The 21777-nt window shown below is 43.4% G+C and overlaps 1 protein-coding gene across 1 annotated transcript; it reads left to right on the plus strand.

Moving 5' to 3' along the window:
* The first annotated feature begins 458 nt into the window (after nucleotides 1–458).
* Nucleotides 459–21571, plus strand: C18H16orf78 (chromosome 18 C16orf78 homolog). The gene is made up of 5 exons (XM_011759272.3): nucleotides 459–753; nucleotides 4421–4540; nucleotides 5168–5297; nucleotides 18581–18836; nucleotides 21288–21571. The coding sequence occupies exons 1-5, from the start codon at nucleotides 604–606 to the stop codon at nucleotides 21433–21435; spliced, it is 804 nt and encodes a 267-aa protein (XP_011757574.2). The 5' UTR covers nucleotides 459–603; the 3' UTR covers nucleotides 21436–21571.
* The last annotated feature ends 206 nt before the right edge of the window (nucleotides 21572–21777 follow it).

Below are 21777 nucleotides of genomic sequence, written 5' to 3' on the forward strand. Positions count from 1 at the left end.
TTCTCCTGCATCATATCCCCAGCACCATTCCCAATACTTAGTAAGTGCCTGATAACCACATGTTGGATGAATAAATGAACATAGACGAATTGGGCTTATAAAAAACTTTCTTCTAATTAGAGTACATTGTAGAAAGACAGGATGCCAAACTAAAGAATTTAGACTTTTTTTAGATAGGCAACAAGGAGCCATTGAAGGTTTTTGAGAAAGTAAGATGCATGGGCTGACCTTTATTTTAGTAAGATCTGTGTGGAGATGGAGGTGGAAAGGCTGCAAGGAGGCTGTGGCAGAGTCCAGAGGAGACATAACGCCTGAAGAGGGGTAGTGGCCACATGGGGAACAGTGGGAGGTGACCAATGTCTCACCTCTACTCTGACCCCAGAGCCAGCTACCAAGCCTGGCAATGACCTCACAATCACTCCCCAGGCCCTCCACCCTTTAAAGCCAATATCCCAGTGTCTTTGCTCACTCTGCCCTTTATGTTCACATCTGGAGGCCACACCTTACCTTCTGAATCACCAGGCCATCGAGTCCAGATAAAGGGATCAAGAGAGTGAGAGAGTGCCAGCCGCCTCCCACCCAAGCCACTAGCAAGACTCCACAATGTCAGAGCAACCAGTGTACCTGAAGGATTTAATGCCCACAAAGAGGAAATCCATGTGGAAGACTGTCGAAGAGAGGCGCATGTCTGACCTCACCCGTGTGCTGGAGTGGCTGGAGCGGAGGCAGGGGAAGAAGAAACAAGCTCCCGAGGTGGGTACCATCCAAGAGAAATGGCAGGAAGACTTTGCTCAAGATAGTTGCAGTAGGGGAGAGAGATTGGACTTGACTCTCCTGAAACCAAAGGCGGGATGGTTTTGAAGTGCTGGGATAAGCTAGTGAGAAGTACCCAAGGACATTAAGGGGGTGGGGGGATTAGTTAATATGATTAGGCTGTCTGTGTTGCTAATTTGCACTTATCAATGTTAGGCTCCCATCCTCTCACAGAGACTGAGAGACAGGATACAATCTTTCTTGATGATTATATTTCAAAGGGTCCTCCCAGGTCCTTGAGAAAAACATTCCTGGATTGTAAAACTAGCAAGAGGCTGATAAATTTACATCTCAAAGGGGCAGAGAAAAATTTACAAATGCAAGTTTTCTAGAGGAAAGTTTCTCAGGAAAAGGAGGCCAAAGACCTATCATCAGGAAGAAACCTGTCTAAAGTTTAGTTAAGCTGGGCAAATGTTAGTATTGGTCAGAATTCTAGAAGGGCCAAGGGGCAGTGGCTTCTGGGTCTCCGTATTGCAGGATGGGATCTTCCTACTGCCCTCAGCTCTTCCCTCCTTGTGATGCCTTCAGAATCAAAGAACATTCATTCCTCACTGCCATTACTGCCACTGCGACTCCAGCTAACATACCCCCTCTTTTCTACTCTACATCGAGCTAGTTCTAATCTGCCCTTCCCTCTTTCTCCAAGAAGTATAGCAACCAAGTTTGCCTCAGTTTTTCCCAGAGCTCCCCCAAGACCCATCATCTATGAAGAACCAAGCCATGTCTTTGGAAAGTGGTGTCCTCTGCAGAAGATGCCACCTGGTCTTGAATCTCCCGACCCTAGAGCAAAATGAGTAAAAAATGCCATTACTAATGACAATGCTCATCACATCACTAACTTTTAATGTTTACTGTGGTGAAGGCCCTGTGCTTAGATTTGTACCTGGGTTATGTGGTCAACTGCTCCCAGTCAGGCCACCAGGGAGGCGCTATTTTTACCCCCAGTTGAAGGATAAGGAAAGTGAAAATAAGTCTTTTTATTGCTCTCACAGAAGTAATAAAGGGCAGAGCCAGGGCTCAAACTCAGATTTATCCAATTCCCAAATGCATGGGCTTTGCTGGGCCAACTCCCCATAACTGCCTCCACTTCCTCTGCTTTATCCAGGTCAGCACCTGCCTTTGGGGAAAGCTTCCATTCTGTTCATGTACTTACTTACTATATTAGTCCATTCTCACACTGCTACAAAGAAATACCTGAGACTGGGTAATTTATTTAAAAAAAAAAAGGTTTAATTGTCTCATGGCTGTACAAGAAGCATAGGGGATTCCGCTTCTGGGGAGGCCTCAGGAAGCTTACAATCATGGCAGAAGGCAAAAGAGGTGCAGGCACTTCACATGGCCAGAGCAAGAAGTGGGAGGATGAGGTGCCACACACACTTTTAAATGACTGGATCTCACGAGAACTCTCTCCTTCATAACACTACCAAGGGGAATCATGTTAAACCATGAGAAACTGCCCCCAAGATCTAATCACTTCCCACCAGGCCCCCACCTCCAACACTGGAGATTACAACTTGACGTGAGATTTGGGGAGAGACACAGATCCAAACCATACCACTTACCATTTATAGTCAGAAAGATCTCGAGTGCCAATTCCATCAGACTCATCTGACAAACATATTTTACTCTAAGGTGCTAATGATTTACAGATAGCCTACCCACTGCCTTGATTTGGGGGCGAAGGGGAAGCTTGACTTCTGGGTCTCTCCAAACTCAATTTAGTATCGATCACAGGAATTACATTCACTTCCATGGTTAATATGTTCAGGTCTATCTCCTTTTACCAGGATAAGATTCTAATCATCACATTTTAACAGCTTTACCTTAAAAGTGGCTTTTATTGTAAATAACTTTGGACCTAGAGAGGGAGAAAGTTTACATGGGAAATATAATTAAGTCATCAAGCATCATTACCTTTCCCAGAAGCATCTGGGTTTTTAAAGAAGCTTCTAAGAGGAAGATGACGTGTCTTGGCAGGTCTCTGATAGCAGCAGGTGACGGCGGAGGACCCTCTAGTGAGAAGGCTGGGGTCTATCTTCACCACTCAGGGCCCTCTGTGGCCTCGTCTCCTGGGGTCTGGCCTGGCCATCCAGATCTCCCCACAACAGACTGCTCATGGTATTTCCCCTTGTGAGCCATTTGGCATCAGTGAAGACCACTGAGGTCTGAAGTCTCAGCCATGGAGGATGCTGAATCCGTGAATGTTGCACTTTCCTTAAGTCTAAGGCATTGCCATGTCGATTCCACTCAGGCTTCCCCAAAATGGGGGCTGTGTGGGGAGCTACTCAGACGACTTTTCGGGGGAGGCTGAGGATTGAGCTGGGGACGGTGGAAAGAGCTGCCCTGGAGGAGATGGGTCATCCTAGCTCCTCATAGCCTGAAAATGCAGCCTTGGTTCTGAGTTGCACTGTTTCTCCACTAAGCCAAACAAAACCCCAAAGCTAACCAGCATTACCTTCCTTAGAAGGCAACTTGCAACATGAAGCAGAGCCTTGGACAGCTTCCTTCCACACTCCCAAATGGCTTATCGAAACTTCCCTTCCACCCACCCCACATAATAACCCACCCCCGATAATTCATGGAGGGCATTGCACATGCATGTCATAATTCGGTTATTGCTCTCAGTAACCTTATGAAGTAGGTCCTCCTATTATCCCCACCTTTCAGACAAGGAAACTAAGCCACAGAGAAAGCAGAAACTTGCCAAGGTCACTCAGCTCTCAGCCGTGGATAGAGCAGGAATCCAGGCAGTCTGACCTGGAGACTGCAGTCCAGGCCACTGTCTCCCCGTAACCATAAGCAGCACATTCCCAGAGGAGACCCAGTCTATTTAGTTTTTCCCATGATACTCTGGCACCCACCCCTACTCCTTATAGACTAGGCGGGATGCTTCCTGGGTGGCCCGCCCTTTATGTGCTTCTGCTGGGCTCCTGGACTGTGGGATCCTGGAGATCCCTAATGACCCTGCCCTCCCTGCATCCCCTGTAAGAGCAGGAGGGCCAGGAATGTGCCATGCACAAGGAACTCCATTCACGGCAGGGTGTGCTCAGCTCTTGGGCGGGTGGTAAGGAATACCTGGGGAAAGAGAAAGACAAGGTCAGTGATGACCACCCCTCCAGGAAGACTGAATGGGGTGGGTGCCTGGGGTGCTCCGGGACCAAGGGAGAGGCCGGGCTGAGCAAAGGCCCAGAGGTCTGGATCAGCAGCACCTGCTCAAAGTCAGGGCAGCCTTCCTGTGGCTCCAGACTGGAGGCAGGGGCAGGAAAGTCACAGCTGGTAAGGCCACATGGAGGCTGGAGGGGCTTCTCACCAGGCTAGGGAGTGAGGCCCTTATGTGGGGGCGGTGATGGAGAGCCCCTGATGGATTCTGAGGTTGAGAGGAACAGGACCAGGCCTGAAGCTTACAACGTCGCTCCATGGGCGGCGACATGTATACCAGGGTGCATCCGGAAGCAGAGGGACAGTGACAACGGGACCTAGAGTGTGTGCACTGAAGCCTGTGGAGGGGAGGGGCAGCCCCTCACCTGGGAGCCTTCTCCTCGGGGAAAGGGAGGGGACGCTGTCAACACAGGGATGGCTGCAGGGCTCTCTTCCCTTGGCTTTTCAGAAGCAAAAGCCCAAAGTGGTGATAGTCGTTAAAGGAAATGAGAAGAAGGAAGAGAAGAAAGGCAAAGGCCTCATGATGGCACGGGGAGGGAACCACAAGGCCACGGAGACTTCCCAGCTGGTAATGCGGCCCCCCCATCCTCCCCTCACCCGCACTGGGTCTTCAAATGAAGGAGGGGGTCCCCGCTTCTCTCCTGTATAATGTCTGCCTGCTTTCTAAATTTTAAGGCTCTGAAATTCACTCTGGCCCCACATTAACACTCATATAAAATCTCCACCCTTCCCTACCCTGTCCAGCTGTGCTACTCAATTGCTGCCTCCCTGTAGTTTCATTCTTCACTAGTGTCACATCCTCCCTCGCCCATATTTGTCCCCCGAAACCATTCAGGAAGACCACTTGGAAGATGAGAACACAGTGGCTCAGTGAGGGACAGGAGCTTTCTGGCTAGGCGGCTAACAGGGCAGACCCACCCAGACCTAATGGCCTCCAAGGGCCTGTGTTTCCAAGGCCCCCAGGGACCCCTCTGATATATGGTGGGAAGAAGAGGGAGGCGTTGGTGAGCAAGCGCCCATGGGCAGACCTTGCCCCTCCGACCTCTGCCAGGGCCCGGGGAAGCTCCCTCCTTGGTTGCCTTTGCCTGCCTTTCAGCAAACCTTTGAAATCATTGTTTGTTTGCTTGGGATGGAGGTGGGGAGGGTGAGCCAGGTCCTGTAACTGGGGTGTGACTTCTCACCTGTTCCCTCCAAGGCCTTAGGAAAGAGGTTCAGGAAGGACAAGGACGCGGTCTCCTACCGAAGGCTCTATGGAGTGGAGCAAAAGGGAAAACGCCTCAGCATGGTCCCTGGCAGCTACATCAAGGATGGCCCCAAGAAATCTGGTAAGGGAAAACCCTTGGCCCAGCCGCCAGAATCCTCCTCCATAATCTCTTCCTCTCACGCCATCCTTAGAGCAGTAGCCTCCACCGCAATCCAACCATTGTGCACACAGGAGTCAGAAGCCCGCATGGAGGCTTGGGAGGGACGCTCCTGGGGTCGCTCTTGGCAAGCGGGATGTGACGTGAACAGGAGGTGAATGTCTGTCAAGGCCCTGGCCCTCCCAAGTGTTCCCTTCTCAGGAAACCAACCTCATGTGTCCAGGTTCCTGAAGCCATTTTGGTGACATCAACTTCATGAGTTACAAATCATCTAATTAATTCAGATACTGTGACAATATCAACTACAGAAGGTACCACTCCTGCTGGCCTGAAACTTGCCAGGAGTTGCTCACCTCTAGGAAGGGATGAGCTTAGGCTGTGCCAGATCCCCAATTTCAAAGACTGCCTGGGTCCTGACCCTGGCTCTACCACTTTATAAGGAACTCAGAGTTGTATAATCCTGGACAACTTATTCCACCTCCGGAGTCTGGTTTTTCATCTGTAAAATGGGATGATAATAATACCTGCCTCATAGTATGGTTGTGAGGTTTAAGCAAGATGAGGCATGAAAAGTAACTAGCCTGACCAAGAGGAGGAGCTGAATGAATATTAGTGGTTTTTTTCTAAGTAAAAATTTTGCTAAAGTTTCAGGTGGTCTTTATTGTGGTGTTGGAAAAACAGATGCGTTTGTTATGTCAGGCCCTTTGGGACAGAGGTGTAGGGTAAAAGAGAAATCTGGAAGGGATTCCAACTAGCCCAGGAGAAAAGTGCACAGGAGCCTTCAAGCAGAGGCTGTCAATTCTCATACATAAAATTGCCCCCATTGTGCCCAACAAAAACAACAAAATCTTTTCTTCCCCTTTTCATTTAATATACCAAAGCCATTGTGACCAAATTGCAGTCACTTCCCTTTAAGATTTAAATGCAGTCAGCTTTCAGTGCAGTTTAGGATCCCAGATTAAATCCTAGAATAGCACTTTAGGGGCATTACTGGTGAAATCTGAAGAAGTTCTATAATATACAAAAAAATCTTAATTTCTTAGTCTTGACAAACATGTCATGGACGTAAGATGTTACCATTAAGGGAAAATGGATGAAGGATATACAGGAATCCTCTTTATTTTCTTTGCAACATTTCTGTAAATCCATATGTGATGGTTAATATTGAGTGTCAACTTGATTGGATTGAAGAATGCAAAGTATTGTTCCTGGGTGTGTCTGTGAGGGTGTTGCCAGAGCAGATGAACACTTGAGTCAGTGGACTGGGAGAGGCCAACTCACCCTCAACCTGAGTGGGCACCATCTAATCAGTTGCCCGCACAGCTAGAATAAAGCAGGCAGAAGTCGGAAGGATCAGACTTGCTGAGTCATCTGGCCTTCATCTTTCTCCTGTACTGGATGCTTCCTGCCCTTGAACATCAGACTCCGAGTTCCTCAGCTTTTGGACACTTGAATCTATACCAGTGGTTTGCCAGGGGCTCTCAGGCCTTTGGACACAGACTGAAGGCTGCACTGTTGGCTTCCCTACTTTTGAGGTTTTGGGACGCGGACTGGCTTCCTTGCTCCTCAGCTGGCAGACTGCCTATTGTGGGACTTCACCTTGTGATCGTGTGAGTTAATACTCCTTAATAAACTCCTCTTCATATATACATCTATCCTATTAGTTCTGACCCTCGATGGAACCTTGACTAATACACCACAATTATTCTAAAATATTTGAAGTTTATTTTAAAAATAAACTAGATTGCCTTATGCCTTATGGGAAGCCCCATACCTTCCCCAAACTTTCTGTGACTACCAGTGTAATGTCTGGCTCCAAAATCCCGGTCCTGCTGGGCCCTGGAGCTTCTGTAAATATTGCTTCCAGTGGCTGCTATTTTGTCTCTTTGATTTCTCCTAAAACCTCTTACATGGAAGTCATTGTGTGTAAATACATTCTGTTGAAGGCTTGGGGCCAACAGAGGGAAAGAATTACATCACGAATCATACAGCAAACAAATTAGAGGTTGATGATTAGACTCCCTTGTTCTTCAAAGTCCTTTATCCGACCCTGCCACCAGGAGATTTTTCCCTAGCTACATGTCTTTGCAGGAAGTAGCCCCCTGATGTTTTTCTCAACTCCAAGACTGGGTAAGGCGAGGCGAGCCTGGAGTTGAGGCCACCAAATTTAAGGAAGCACTCACTCTCAGATGCCAATCATGCACTAGTGTGAGTCTGAGAGTGAACGCCTGAAAAGATATTCCACACAAATGGTAACCTAAGGAGAGCATCAGTGGCTATACTAATATCAGATTTTAAGTCAGAAACTGTCACAAGAAAAAAAGAAGGTTGTCATATAACAGGGGATTGATTCATCAAGGAGACATAACAATTGAAATATTTATTCACTCAACATCAGAGTACCTAAATATGTTTAAAAAATTAACAGAACTGAAAGGAGAAATAAACAGCAACACAATAATAGTAGGGGACTTTAACACTTCACTCTCAACAATGGGTAGGTCATGCAGGCAGAAAATTAATAAGGAAAACAGCAGATTTGAACAAAACTGTAGACCAAATGGACCTAACATATGTTTACACATCCCGTCATAATACACATTCTTCTCAAATGTAAGTAGAATATTCTCCAGAAGTGATCATATGTTGGACCACAAGTCATTTTTTTTTAAGTGCAGCAGTACATGTGCAGATTTGTTACATAGGTAAATTGTGTCATGGGGGTTTGTTGTAGAGATTATTCATCGCCCAGGTGATGTACCCATCAGTTATTTTTCTTGATCCTCTTCCTCCTCCCACCCTCCACCCTCAGGTAGGCCCCAGTTTCCTTTGTTCCCCTCTATGTGGCCACGTGTTCTCATCATTTGGCTCCCACTTATTAGTGAGAACATGCAGTCTTTGGTTTTCTGTTTCTGCATCAGTTTGCTAAGGATAATGGCCTCCTGCTCCATCCCTGTTCTTCCAGAAAATATGGTCTTGTTCTTTTTATGGCTGCATAGTATTCTGTGCTGTATATGTGCCATATTTTCTTTATTCAGCCTACCATATATGGACATTTAAGTTAATTCCATGCTTTGCTTTCGTGATAATGCTGCAGTGAATGTATGTGTGCATGTGTCTTTATGGTAAAATGATTTATATTCCTTTGGGTATATACCTAGTAATGGGATTGCTGGGTCAAATGGTAGTTCTATTTTTAATTCTTTGAGGAATCACCAAACTTCTTTCCACAATGGTTGAACCAGTTTACACTCTCATCAGCAGTACATAAGTATTCCCTTTTCTCCACAACCTCACCATCATCTGTTATTTTTTGACTTTTTAATAATAGCCATTCTGACTGGTGTGAGATGGTATCTCATTGTGGTTTTGATTTGCATTTTTCTAATGATCAGTGATGTTGAGGTTTTTTTCCATATGCTTGTTGGCTGCATGTATGTCTTCTTTTGAAAAGTGTCTTTTCATGTCCTTTGCCCACTTTTTTTTTTGTTTTTCTTTCTTGTAAGTTTGTTAAAGTTCTTTATAGGTGCTGGATATTAGACCTTTGTCAGATGCATAGTTTAATTTTTTTCTTCTATTCTGTAGGTTGTCTGTTTACTCTGTTGATAGTTTCTTTTCTTGTGCAGATTTGGTTTGTCAGTATTTTGTTGAGGCTTTTTGCATTAATGTTCAAGGAATTGGCCTGACATTCTTTTTTTGTTGTGTCCCTGCCATATTTTGGTACCAGCATGATGCTGGCCTCATAGAAAGAGTTAGGGAGGGCTGGGCGCGGTGGCTCAAGCCTGTAATCCCAGCACTTTGGGAGGCCGAGGCGGGCGGATCACAAGGTCAGGAGATCGAGACCACAGTGAAACCCCGTCTCTACTAAAAATACAAAAAATTAGCCGGGCGCGGTGGCGGGCGCCTGTAGTCCCAGCTACTCAGGAGGCTGAGGCAGGAGAATGGCGGGAACCCGGGAGGCGGAGCTTGCAGTGAGCCGAGATCGCGCCACTGCACTCCAGCCTGGGCAACAGCGTGAGACTCCGTCTCAAAAAAAAAAAAAAAAAAAAAAAAAAGAAAGAGTTAGGGAGGAGTCCCTCCTCCTCAATTTTTTGAAATAGTTTCAGTAGGAATGGTACCAGCTCTTCTTTGTACATCTTGTAGAATTTGGCTGTGAATCTATCTGGTCCTGAGCTTCTTTTGTTGTTGTTGGTAGGTTAATTACTGATTCAATTTTGGAGCTCATTATTAGTCTGTTCAGGGATTCAGTTTCTTCCTGGTTCAGTTCATTCTCGAGAGGGTGTATGTGTCCAATAATTTATCCATTTCTTCTAGATTTTCTAGCTTGTGTACAGAGAGGTTTTCATAATATTCTCTGATGGTTATTTGTATTTCTGTGGGGTCAGTGGTAATATCTCCTTTGTAGTTTTTACTTATGTTTATTCGGATCCTGTCTCTTTTCTTCTTTATTAGTCTAGCTAGCAGTCTATCTGTTTTATTAATTCTTTCAAAAAACCAGGCCGGCTGTGATGGCTCACACCTGTAATCCCAGCAGTTTGGGAGGCCAAGAGGGGCAGATGCCTTGAGCCCAGGAGTTCAAGACCAGCCTGGGCAACATAGTGAGATCCTGTCTGTATTAAGAAAAAAATTAAAAAGAAAAAAACCCCACAACTCCTGGATTCCTTGATCTTATAAATGTATTTTTTGGGTGTGTGTGTCTCAATCTCCTTCAGTTGAGCTCTGATTTTGGTTATTTCTTGTTTTCTGCTAGTTTTGGGGTTGGTTTCCTCTTGGTTCTCTAGTTCTTTTAGATGTGATGTTAGGTTGGTAAATTGAGATTTCTCTAACTTTTTGATGTGAGTGATCAGTGATATAAATTTCCCTCTAAATACTGCCTTAGCTGTGTCCCAGAGATTCTGGTATATTGTATTTTTATTTTCATTTGTTTGAAATAACTTCTTGATTTCTGCCTTAATTTCATTATTTACCCAAAAGTTATTCAGGAGCAGGCTATTTAATTTCCATGAAATCATATGGGGTTTTTCTTCCTAAGATAAGGTCTCACTTTGTTACCCAGGCTGGAGTGAAGTGGCAGGATCGTGACTCACTACAGCCTCGACATCTCATGCTCAAGCAGTCCTCCCACTTCAGCCCCTCAAGTAGCTGGGATTACAGGTGCACACCACCATGACCAGCTAATTTTTGTATTTTTTTGTAGAGATGAGGTTTTGACATGTTACCCAGGCTAGTCTTAAACTCCTGAGCTCAAGTGATCTGCCCGACTTGGCCTTCCAAAGTGCTGGAATTATAGGCATACCCTTTGTGCCCAGCGAAATTGTATGGTTTTGAGTGATTTTCTTGGTCTTTTTTTCTAATTTTATCGCACTGCACAAAACACATCTTAACAAACTCAAGAAGACTAGAATTATATTAACTATCTTTTCTTACCACAAAGGTATAAAACAAAAAGTCAATAAAATGAGAACAATTAGAAAATTTAAAAATATGTGGAAATTAAACAACACATATCTTCACATGTGTTTCTAGCTTGTTCCATCTATTCTTTGCTTTCTCTTTCTTCTTTTCCTGCCCTCTTTTAGACCAAATAATGTTTATGATTCCATTTCATCTCCTTCATTAGCTTCCTATTTATAACTCTTTGTTGCAGCCGGGTGTGGTGGCTCACGCCTGTAATCCTAGCACTTTGGGAGACGGAGGTGAGTGGATTACCCGAAGTTAGGAGTTCGAGACCAGTCTGGCCAACATGGCAAAACCCCGTCTCTACTAAAAATACAAAAATTAGGCAGGCATGGTGGCGCGTGCCTGTAGTCCCAGCTACAGGAGGCTGAGGCAGGAGAATCACCAGGAGGCAGAGGTTGCAGTGAGCCCAGGTTGTGACACTGTGCTCCAGCCTGGGCAACAGAGTGAGACTCCGTCTCAAAAAAAAAAAATACAAAAATGAGCCAAGTGTGGTGACGCACATCTGTAATCCCAGCTACTCAGGAGGCTGAGGCAGGAGAATCGCTTAGACCTGGGAAGCGGAAATTGCAGTGAGCCAAGATTGCACCCCACTGCACTCCAGCCTGGGAGACAGGGCAAGACTCCATATTTAAAAAACACAAAATCATTTTAGTGATGATGTTAATGTATATAGCATATATCTTTAAACTAGCACAGTCTATCTTCATTTTATGTAAAGCATAAGAACCTTATGAGAGTATACTTCCATTTCTCCTCTCCCCTTCTACATGCTGTTGTTGCCACACATTATATTTTTCCATATTATAAATCCCACAAGTGTTATGATTTTTACCCTATGCAATTATGTTTTCAAGAGACTTTTCTGTTTACTCACACATTTAATATTTCCAGTGCTCTTCATTGGATCCAGATTTCTGTCTGGAAGAATTTTCCTTCTACCTGAAGATTTTCCTTTAATGTATCTTGTGGTGTGGCTTTGTTGGTAATAAATTCGTATAGCTTTTGTATATCCAGAAAGGTCTTTATTTCACTTTTGTTTCTGAGAGACACTTTTGCTGAGTGTAGAATTTTAGACTGTCAACCTTTCTTCATCCAATACTTTAAAGTTTGGTCTACAGTCCTCTGGCTTGTTTGCAATGGGAAGCTGGCTCTCTTCTTAATTTTTGTTCCTCTGTAAAGTATGTTTTTTCCTCTGGCTTCTAAGATTTTCTTTTAAGAAAGGAGCTTATGATGTGCCTTAGTGTCATTTGCTTAATGTTTCTTGTGTTTGTATTTGGGGTTTGTTGAAATTCTTGGTTTACAGTTTTCATCAAATTTTACCAATTTGTTGGCCATTATTTCTTCACAAATTTATTTCATTTCTCCATTCTCTCCCCTCTCTTTCAGGCACCCAAATTACACATATTTAAAGTCCCAAAATTCATGTTGTGTTTTTCTTCATCTTTCAGTCTTTTCTCTTTGAGTTTCATCTCGTACAATTTCTTGTGCTATACTTTCAAGTCCACTAATCCTTTCCTCTTCTATACCGAATCTGCTGTTAATTCCATCCAATAGAATTTTTCATTTCAAACATTGTCATTTTCATCTCTAGAATTTCAATTTGGGTCATTTTAAATCTTTTGTGTTTCTTCTTAATGTGACCCTGCCTTGGAGGGCATAACAGGAGTATGCCATACTAGCTGTTGCCGTATTCTTGTCTACCAATTCTTTCACTGGAGTACTTTCTTTTCTGGCTTGTTCCGGCTAGTCCTCAGCTGAGAGGAATCTTTGCATAACTCTGCAGTTCTTGGCGCAGCTTTTTCCTGTTGTTCTATCTCTTACAGTTTACCTAAACTATCTGGTCTCTCTCCTCAACTCAAGGGGACTCCTAGGCTCTGTCTAGGCTTCCCTGCTACCCCACGCTGCAACCTGGAAGCATCTTCCAATTGAAGGCTGGGGCAATCATGAGGCTCCCCTCATTTCTTTCCCCTCACTCAAGGATCACTGCCCTGTGTCGCGTGTTGTCCAATGTCTAAAAACTGCTATTTCATATGACATGCCCGGTTTTTTAATTGCTTAAGGTGGAAGGATAAATCCAATCCCCGCTACCCCATCTTGACTGAAGGCAGAAGTCTCAAATTGGCCTTTCCACAACATAAACCTGATTAGATGCAATAACAAGTCACTGAAAAGTTTTACGAAGGAAATTACTAAGTTGAATTTAAATTTCAGAAAGGTTGCCCTGGCTATGAGCCAGGAAAAGATGCTGGGAAAACAACTGTAACACCTTGCCAAAGTAAATCTTGGTAAAGTCTGAGTAGCTAGACTGGGAAAGGGAATTCCCTCCCTGGGCACCTTATGTCCAGGATATTGTGTAGACACCAGGCCAAGGATACATTCCCTAATGCACAGGGCTAGAAGGCCATACCCTCTTTTGTCTCCACGAGCACAGAGTGAGCTTCTGGTGTCCCGAACATGGCTCACTAGAAATATAACCTATCTCTTCAGCCACAAACCGAGGAATGTGGGTCACTTTTGTCCAAAAGAGTGGCCAGGACAGGCTTCCAGAAAAAGGCTCTGACAATGTGGGCTCAGGTCCTCAGTTCACCACTGATAATCTGTGGCATCTTGAGCACATTACCTAATCCCTCTGATCCTAGTGTTCTCCTTTGTCAAATGGACATGACGTGGTTGTGAGACTAATGTGTCCCCACTGCCAGAAAGCCCTTGAACACTGCCTGGTATGTGAGTCACTCAACACATGTCAGCTAATCTGTGTAATTGTCATTACTTTTTATATTGCTACTGCTCTTTCCTTCATGAGACCCACCTTGCACGGAAGAGGATCAGATGTTTCAGGAAAGGCAATTGCCCTTTCTCCAAGGAATTTCCTTATTTGTGTCAAGGAGAATGTGCAGCTCATGATCCTCCCATAGCATAGCGCCAATTTCCTGCACGTACAAACGGACTGCTGAGGCCACCTGACCTGATCACCCTGTCAAGGACCAGCTAGAATGCCAGAGCACCATGTGCCATAAAGAGTCCTAATTCAGCTACTAACTCATTGGGACACTTTGGGCAGGTCACACCCACTCCTCAGGCCACTGTCTCCACATTTATGTAATTGTGGGAGGTCTAGATGCATTTCGACTAGGAATATCCTGATAAAATTCCCAAACTTTGTTGATGAAATCTTACAAGCTTACAGACAGAATAATTTACTTACAAGGGGAAAAAAAATCAACCTGCCATCAACCTGGAAGTGGAATAGCACACATGCATTGCTAAGAATGAAAACTCCCATAATACTGGCCCCAATTCACATAAGTCACTATCAAATGAATGAATTATATTTGTAGATTCAGAAATATTTAGGGATTTTTATAAGCCATACATTCTTTCATCTGCAGAAAATTCTCTAGGAGAGACTGGAAACAACATATTGGCAAGTAATTTAAAATCAATATCTAGATAAACATTTAAAACCAGGTGAGATAGAAAGGTTGACGACAAAAGGAAAAGCAAAGAAACAACAAGGAAGTGCAAGTAGATGAGTTAGAATTGAGGCTAAAAGAAACACATAGAGTAAAAGAGAGACCTTTTTAAATGTTAGAATAAGTAATAACCATAAACCTACATGCATCAAAAAATGTAGAAGCTAAATAAATAAAGCAAGACATTTAGAAATGCAGGGAGAACCTGTTAAAGATACAGTTATGGTGGTCCATTTTATTTTATTTTTCTTTTTTGACTTTTAGGTTCTAGGAGTACATGTGTGGGTTTATTACATGGGTAAATTCTGTGTCGCTGACGCCTGGTGTATAAATGATCCTATCACCCAAGTAGTGAGCATGTGATGTGGTTTGGCTGTGTCCCCCCCCAAACCTCATCTTGAATTGTGGTTCCCAAGTGTTGTGGGAGAAACTGGTGGGAGGTAATTGAATCATGGGGGCGGGTCTTTCCCATGCTGTTCTCGTGATAGTGAATAAGTCTTATGAGATCTAATGGTTTTGTAAATGGAAGTTCCCCTGCACAAGTTCTTCCTGCCTGCTGCCATGTAAGACCTCCCTTGCTCTTCTGCCATGATTGTGAGGCCTCCCCAGCCATGTGGAACTGTGAGTCAATGAAACTCTTTCCTTTATAAATTACCCAGTCTCAGGTACATCTTTATTAGCAGCATGAGAACAGACTAACACAGCATAGTAACTGGATAGGTAGCCTTTTAACCCATATCTCCCTCCCATTCTCCCCACTATGGGGGTAAATTTTAATACATCTCCTTCAGAAACAAATAGAAGATCATACAGACAATAACAGGAAATACATAGAAGAATGTAACTATGCAGTTAACAAACCATAGCTTTACATCTGAATAGAGAACATGTATTTTTTTATATCCAAACAATATTTACAAAAATCTCCTGTGTGCTTCATCACGGAGAAAATACTAACATTCACAAAAGTAAAGATTTTAGGGCTACCTACATCATCCCAAACCAACAATTAGAAATAACCCTCAACTATAAAAATTGGAAATTAAAAAACATACATCCAAATTACCCTTGTGTCAAAGAAAATAACTAATTAAATAAGCCTGTTTCATACCAAAACCTATGAGACAAAGGCAAAATATATGCTCAGAAGAAAATGTATGGTAAAAACTAAAAGTAGTAATTCTTTATAAAACACATAATAAAAGAAATTGCCAACACTTTTATTAATTTAGTAATAAATTTAGAAGAATTATGAAAAAGAGAAAATTAATATATTAAATACTGGCTGGGGTTAATGAATAATATCAAGATCAAAAGTTGTTAAAAGCCTAAGTATAAAACTAGCTTTTTGGCTTTTTGAAAAAGCAAGTGACATGAAAGCAATTGCTATGAAGTAATCATAAGCCTTGTTAAAAGGAAGAGTAAAAATACACAAGATTGTATATGAGAAAGGATTATAAATAAAAGAACTGTAATAGAATACTATACCTCTATACAATATACAATACATTTTAAAACCTAAAGGAAATGGATGATTTTCTATTATACTATATATTATCAAAATTGGTACAATAAAGAGCAGAAAAATTGAGTAGGGCAATTTCTGCAGTGAAGGTTGAAAAATAATTAACATTTTCCCACTAAAAAATGGCACTAAGACAAATGGTTTCATGCAAGGTTTTAACATTTAAAGAGCAAATAATTTTAACGTTACTTCAACTATTACAGACTGTATAAAATATAGACATTTCTGCACTAATTTAACAAGCTATTAAATTAATGCAGAACTTTAATATTAAAACTTATAGCAAAAAAGTTGGCCAATCTCACAATAATATAAATGCGAAAATCTAGAAATTTTTAGCAAATATACTCGATGTATGAAAATACATCACATGTACAATGTCTGAAATGAATTCCACCATGAACAAGTGAGCTTTATTACAGCAGGTAAGAAGTGGTTCATTATCAGGATATCTAAGAACACAATTTATTACATCAACATATTAAAGGAAAAATGTGATTATATCAGTAGATGGCAAAAAAAAAAATGCAATGAGTAGAATCAAGCAATTATCACCAGTAAAAACTCTATGTTAACCAGGGATAAACCACTAAAATATTATAAAACATATACCCCAAATAGGGGCAAATATCATTCTAAAAGATGCAATGCCCAAATTACTTAAAATCGGGAACAAAATGAGGCTTAATCCCTATCATCATTATTGGCAATGTTTTAGAGGGTCTGTCAAACGTAATATATATTAAAAAGAATATGTAATTTGGATAAATACTGGAGGAATGATATGTTCATTTTTTCCCCCTAATATGATTGTATATCTGCAAAACTCATGAAATTCTAGTTAAAAAGTAATAAAATTTACCGTGGTTGCTGGTATACTAGACAAATACAGTTTTTTGTTTGTTTGTTTGTTTGTTTCTTTGTTTTTGAGACAGGGTCTCTCACTCTGTCACCCAGGCTGAAGTGCAGTGGTGTGATCATAGCTCACTGCAGCCTTGACCTCCTGGGCTCAAGCAGTCCTCCCAAGTCAGCCTCACAAGTAGCTAGGATGACAGGCATGTGCCACCACACCCCTAATTTTTTTTTAATTTTTTTTTTTTTTTGGTAGAGATGGGGTCTCACTTTGTTAGTCTTGTCAGGTTAGTCTTGAACTCTTGGCCTCAATCCATGCTGCCCAGGCTAGTCTTGAACTCCTGGGCTCAAATGGTCCACCTGCCTCTGCCTCTCAAAGTGCTGGAATTATAGACATGAGCCAGCATGCCCAGCTGACAAATATAGTTTTTCAAAAAAACAGTATATTTGGCCAGGCATGGTGGCTCACGCCTGTAATCCCAGCACTTTGGGAGGTTGAGGCAGGCAGATCACGAGGTCAGGAGATCGAGACCATCCTGGCTAACAAGGTGAAACTCCATCTGTACTAAAAATACAAAAAAATTAGCCAGGCGTGGTGGCGGGCGCCTGTGGTCCTAGCTGCTCAGAGGCTGAGGCAGGAGAATGGCATGAACCCAGGAGGTGGAGCTTGCAGTGAGCTGAGATCACACCACTGCACTTCAGCCTGGGTGACAGAGCGAGACTCCATCTCAAGAAAAAAAAACAAACGGTAGACTTTTCTCTATATACTTGTCACACCAGTTAGAAATGGAAATGAATACAAAATATTCCATCCTCGTAAGTAAAAATACATAAAACACTTAGAAGGAAATTTAGCAAGAAAAAAATATTAAGGTGTCCAAGCTCTAGTCCAACCTTCACACTGGCCACATGGGACCCAGGACGGATTTGAATGTGGCTCAACATAAATTTGTAAACTTTCTTAAAACATCACGAGATTTTTTTTGCGTTTTTTTTTTCTCATCAGCTATCATTAGTGTTAGTGTATTTTAGGTGTGGCCCAAGAAAATTCTTCTTCTTCTAATGTGGCCCAGGGAAGTCAAAATGTTGGGCACCCCTGCAAGTCCAACAACATTTTGTTTGGTAGAAACCCCATATTTGGGTCACATCAGACACTCACCATTTCATTTCGTGTATTTGTGCCTTCACAGATTCTGTTCCTCTGCCTGTGATCCTTTCCTTCCTTTTCTAACTGATCAACTATTCACCCTTTCAAACCCAGCTCAAAGCTTTTCTCTTCTGATACCTTCCCTGGGATATCAGAAGATATCCTCTAGGCTACCTCCTCTATGCTCATTCCACTTAGGGGAACTCCCACTGGGAAGGATGGAGAGAACAGACAGAAAGAAGCAGAAAGAGGGAAGGAGGGAAAGGAAGGGAGTTGGAACAAGGCAAGGAGAAAGGAGGGAGGGGAAAAAGGATTGAACAAACAAAGAAGGAGAACCTGGGTTAGGCGCGGTGGCTCACGCCTGTAATCCCAACACTTTGGGAGGCTAAAGCAGGTGGACCATTTGAGCCCAGGAGTTCAAGACCAGCCTGGGCAACATGGCAAAACCCTATCTCTACAAAAATATAAAAGTTTATCAGGAGTGGAGGCATGTGCCTATAGGCCTAGCTACACGGGAGGATGAAGCATGAGGATCACTGAGCCTGTGAGATAGAGGCTGAGGTGAGGTATGATTGTGCTACTGCGTTCCAGCCTGGGCCACAGAGTGAGGAAACTCAGTCTCAAAAAAAGATAGTAGGGAAGGGGTGTAGAGAACCTGTGAAAGCCATGAAAAGACCTCATATCTCAGAACAGGTATTGTTTGAAGTCCATGCATTCCTCCAGCATTCATCCCCTTCCTGCCTCAAGTCTACCATTATCTAACTCTTTGATGACATCTGTCCAATTTCAGTTACAGATATCAAGGATGCAGTCGACCCAGAGTCTACTCAGCGGCCAAACCCATTCCGTCGACAAAGCGTTGTCTTAGATCCCATGTTACAGGACGGTACCTTTAGCAGCCGGAGGGCAACCTTCATGAGAGACTGGTCCAACAAGATGCCTGACACGGCTTACGAACGCAAGCTAAAGAGCCTCATGGAGAAAAGCACCGAGCCTAAGATGGAAACCATAAGGATGCTGAAGCCAGAGGAGGTGCTGAGCTGCCGGTGAGAGCTGCCACCCCCTGGGCAGGGGGGTGGGATCCCAGAACAGACTTTGCTTACTCCTGTCTCTGGCTCAAACACCTTGGCTTAATCTGAAGATCTAGGAGTAGGGGCTTGGCGTGGCTGAGCTCTGCCCTTTGGTCCCAAAGGACTGCTCCGGGGCTCAAGCCAATGGGTCTTCAGCAGCTCACCTGCTGGTAGACCATCGCCTGAATGGGCATGTCATTTAGGTGCTGCCATTTTGATGCCACACCTTTCAACAACCCTCCCAATATTTCCATTTGTTTCAATATTACTCAAAAAGGAAAGGATGTGGCTTTGTCTTAACAGGAAGATTTCCCTACAATCCTTTGCACTGTGGGGTTGAGTTGCTGGTGATGGTAGCCACCATCCCCAGTGACCTATCTGCTGTATGTTTGGGCTTTTAGACTGTCTAAGGGATCATGAACAAAGTGTGAAACCATTTGCTATTTACTGCTCTTCCCAAAGAGTCTCCCTTCTCACTTGCTCTCTGTCCTGTTTATCAGGGCTTTCTGGGTTTTAGCAGTGGAGCCCAGATTCCCCCACTCCTTCCAAAAACAAGCATCCTTCTCCCTAGCCCAGTGTTTTCCTTTACTCTAAAGTTGTAACTGACAAAGTTCGGAAACTTTAGCAAAGAAGGAAACAAGACAACAAAGTAATGTAGTTGTTATCATCCTTGTAAGGTTGACATCAGTAAACTCATCTGTAGGTTTAAGATGGCCTTAAATGTCTGGTAATCTAATAACCCCATCACAAAGTCCTGCTCTGCTCACTGACTGGCAGAAGGTTAACGCTTCAAGATGAACAGGCAGAGACCTCAGCAGACTGCCCTTGCTAGTTAGTTCCATGACTGGATGACTTTGGCCATGGCTTTCAGATGGACCATGTGGTTCTAATTGACTCTGGGCAACAGGCAGCCTACCTGGGTTCCATGGTGGGGGAAAAGAGATTTGGACAGGACTCCTGCCCTCCAAAGAGACGGAAAGAATATTTGAAGAGATAGCATACAAAACCATTCAAGAAACAACCAAGAAAAGAATGGAGTGGTTCAGAGTGAGATTTATTATTATTGTTATTATTATTGAGACAGTCTCTCTCTGTCGCCCAGGCTAGAGTGCAGTAATGCGATCTCGGCTCACTGCAACCTCCAGCTCCCAGGTTCAAGCAACTCTCATGCCTCAGCCTCCCGAGTAGCTGGGATTATAAGCGTGCACCAACAAACCCAGCTAATTTTTGTATTTTTAGTAGAGATGGAGTTTTGCCATGTTTCCCAGGCTGGTCTTGAACTCCTCTTCTCAAGTGGTTCGCCTGCCTTGGCCTCCCAAAGCGCTAGATTACAGGTGTGAGCCACAGTGCTTGGCCAGGATGAGATCTTAACGAGTGTCCCCATATACTTATGCATGAGACCCTCAGAGGCTGATCAGGGAAAAAGTAGTCCAAGTGTGGGCACTCGTGAGGGAGTCTGAGCTGGCCATAAGAACAGATAGGCTCTGGGAAGACCTTAAAGAACAGTGGCCATTCCTAACAGGCAGAAAATCACATTATATCAACACACAGTGCCTCTCCCATAGTCTGTGGCAAAGTAAGCAACCAGCAGGCAGCCTGAGTAGGGGCCTACACTCTGTACTAAAGCTGGGACCAAGGTCAGGGTTGCTGGTAGAATAAGAAGCTCTCTGGATCACACAGTATAAATGGGATTGATCCCATTCTTCAGTATCAATCAGAATTTTGGGGCTCTAGCTAATATTCTAGATCAATGGTCTGATTTTTAAATTGTGTAGATATTATTTAAAAACAAATGCTCTCCGCTATGCCTGCAACTTTGCTCAGCGGTTATTTCCACTGTCTGTATCTTTCTCGGCCCGTGGCCTCTCTCAGTGTATGTGCACATGACAGTGACAAATCACGTAACAATTCACATTCTGCCTTTTCTCACCACTTGGTACTGTCACAGCCATGTGACATCATCTTCTTCTTAATGCCATTCTAACTATGGCTTTTTAATTAAGCTCCTTGACATGAGGTAGTCCATTATCAGATTGACTATTTCTCTGTTAGTGGATTTACTCATTTTCCTGTTGTTGACAATCCCAAAATGAACATCTTTTATTTATATAGCTTTTCTTTCCATTGACTTCTCTTCTTAGGATACATCGAGAACCTGAGTGGGGTTACTGAGTCAAAGATAATGAATGTTTTTTTCTTTGGAGGCAACTGACTGCCAAAAGAGTTACACCAATGCAAACTCCCACCTCCTTTGTGGGGTGTCCCACTGTCTTATAAAGTCTCTATCAGCTCCACGGATGACTGGGAGAGCCAGCCCCTTGCAGAGCACCCACACTTACTGCTGCTTAAATCTAAGCTCTTTTCAATAAAGTTAGAAGCTGCTGTGACTCCACCTTCAACTGACCTCTTTTGCCTTCTCTTGAACAGATACCTGAGGTTGTCCAAGGAGAACATTCGGACCTTGCTCAAGCTGTGCAAGGATGCAGGAATGAATGTGGATATCCACCCCCACATGGTCGAAGGGGACATAGACGCGAAAAAGGTGTTCACCGGAATATGCAGTGTGGCACTCTAAAAAGCTCCTCTCGCCGCCACCTTCAGGCTCCTTCTGTCATGGGACCCTTCGTCTCCAGATGCCATCCTCTGGCACACTACAAGTGGTCCTTCCAACCTAGTGCATCCCTTTAGAAAATAAGCAATCAGAAAACAAGCCTCAGTTGTGTGATCATTGTGCTGCGGTAAGACTGGTCCTTGACATCCAAGTCAGAACCAGCTTAGGAGAAACTGTAGTTTTTCTCCTGACCAAAAGAAGAATCCTTAGAAAGGGCTTCTTAGGAAGGCAGGCTTAGGAATTAAAAAAAAAAAAAAAAAAAGTTGGGGGGGGATCCAGGGTCCTCAGAGGGAAATTAGAAAGGAC

This window comes from Macaca nemestrina, chromosome 18 (assembly GCF_043159975.1).
Source record: "Macaca nemestrina isolate mMacNem1 chromosome 18, mMacNem.hap1, whole genome shotgun sequence".
Taxonomy (NCBI): domain Eukaryota; kingdom Metazoa; phylum Chordata; class Mammalia; order Primates; family Cercopithecidae; genus Macaca; species Macaca nemestrina.

Coding starts and splice junctions, on each gene's coding strand:
- C18H16orf78 (XM_011759272.3), top strand. CDS start 604: ATGTCAGAGCAACCAGTGTACCTGAAGGATTTAATGCCCACAAAGAGG. Junction 4,541..5,167: donor CCACGGAGACTTCCCAGCTG/GTAATGCGGCCC, acceptor GTTCCCTCCAAG/GCCTTAGGAAAGAGGTTCAG. Junction 5,298..18,580: donor GGATGGCCCCAAGAAATCTG/GTAAGGGAAAAC, acceptor GTCCAATTTCAG/TTACAGATATCAAGGATGCA.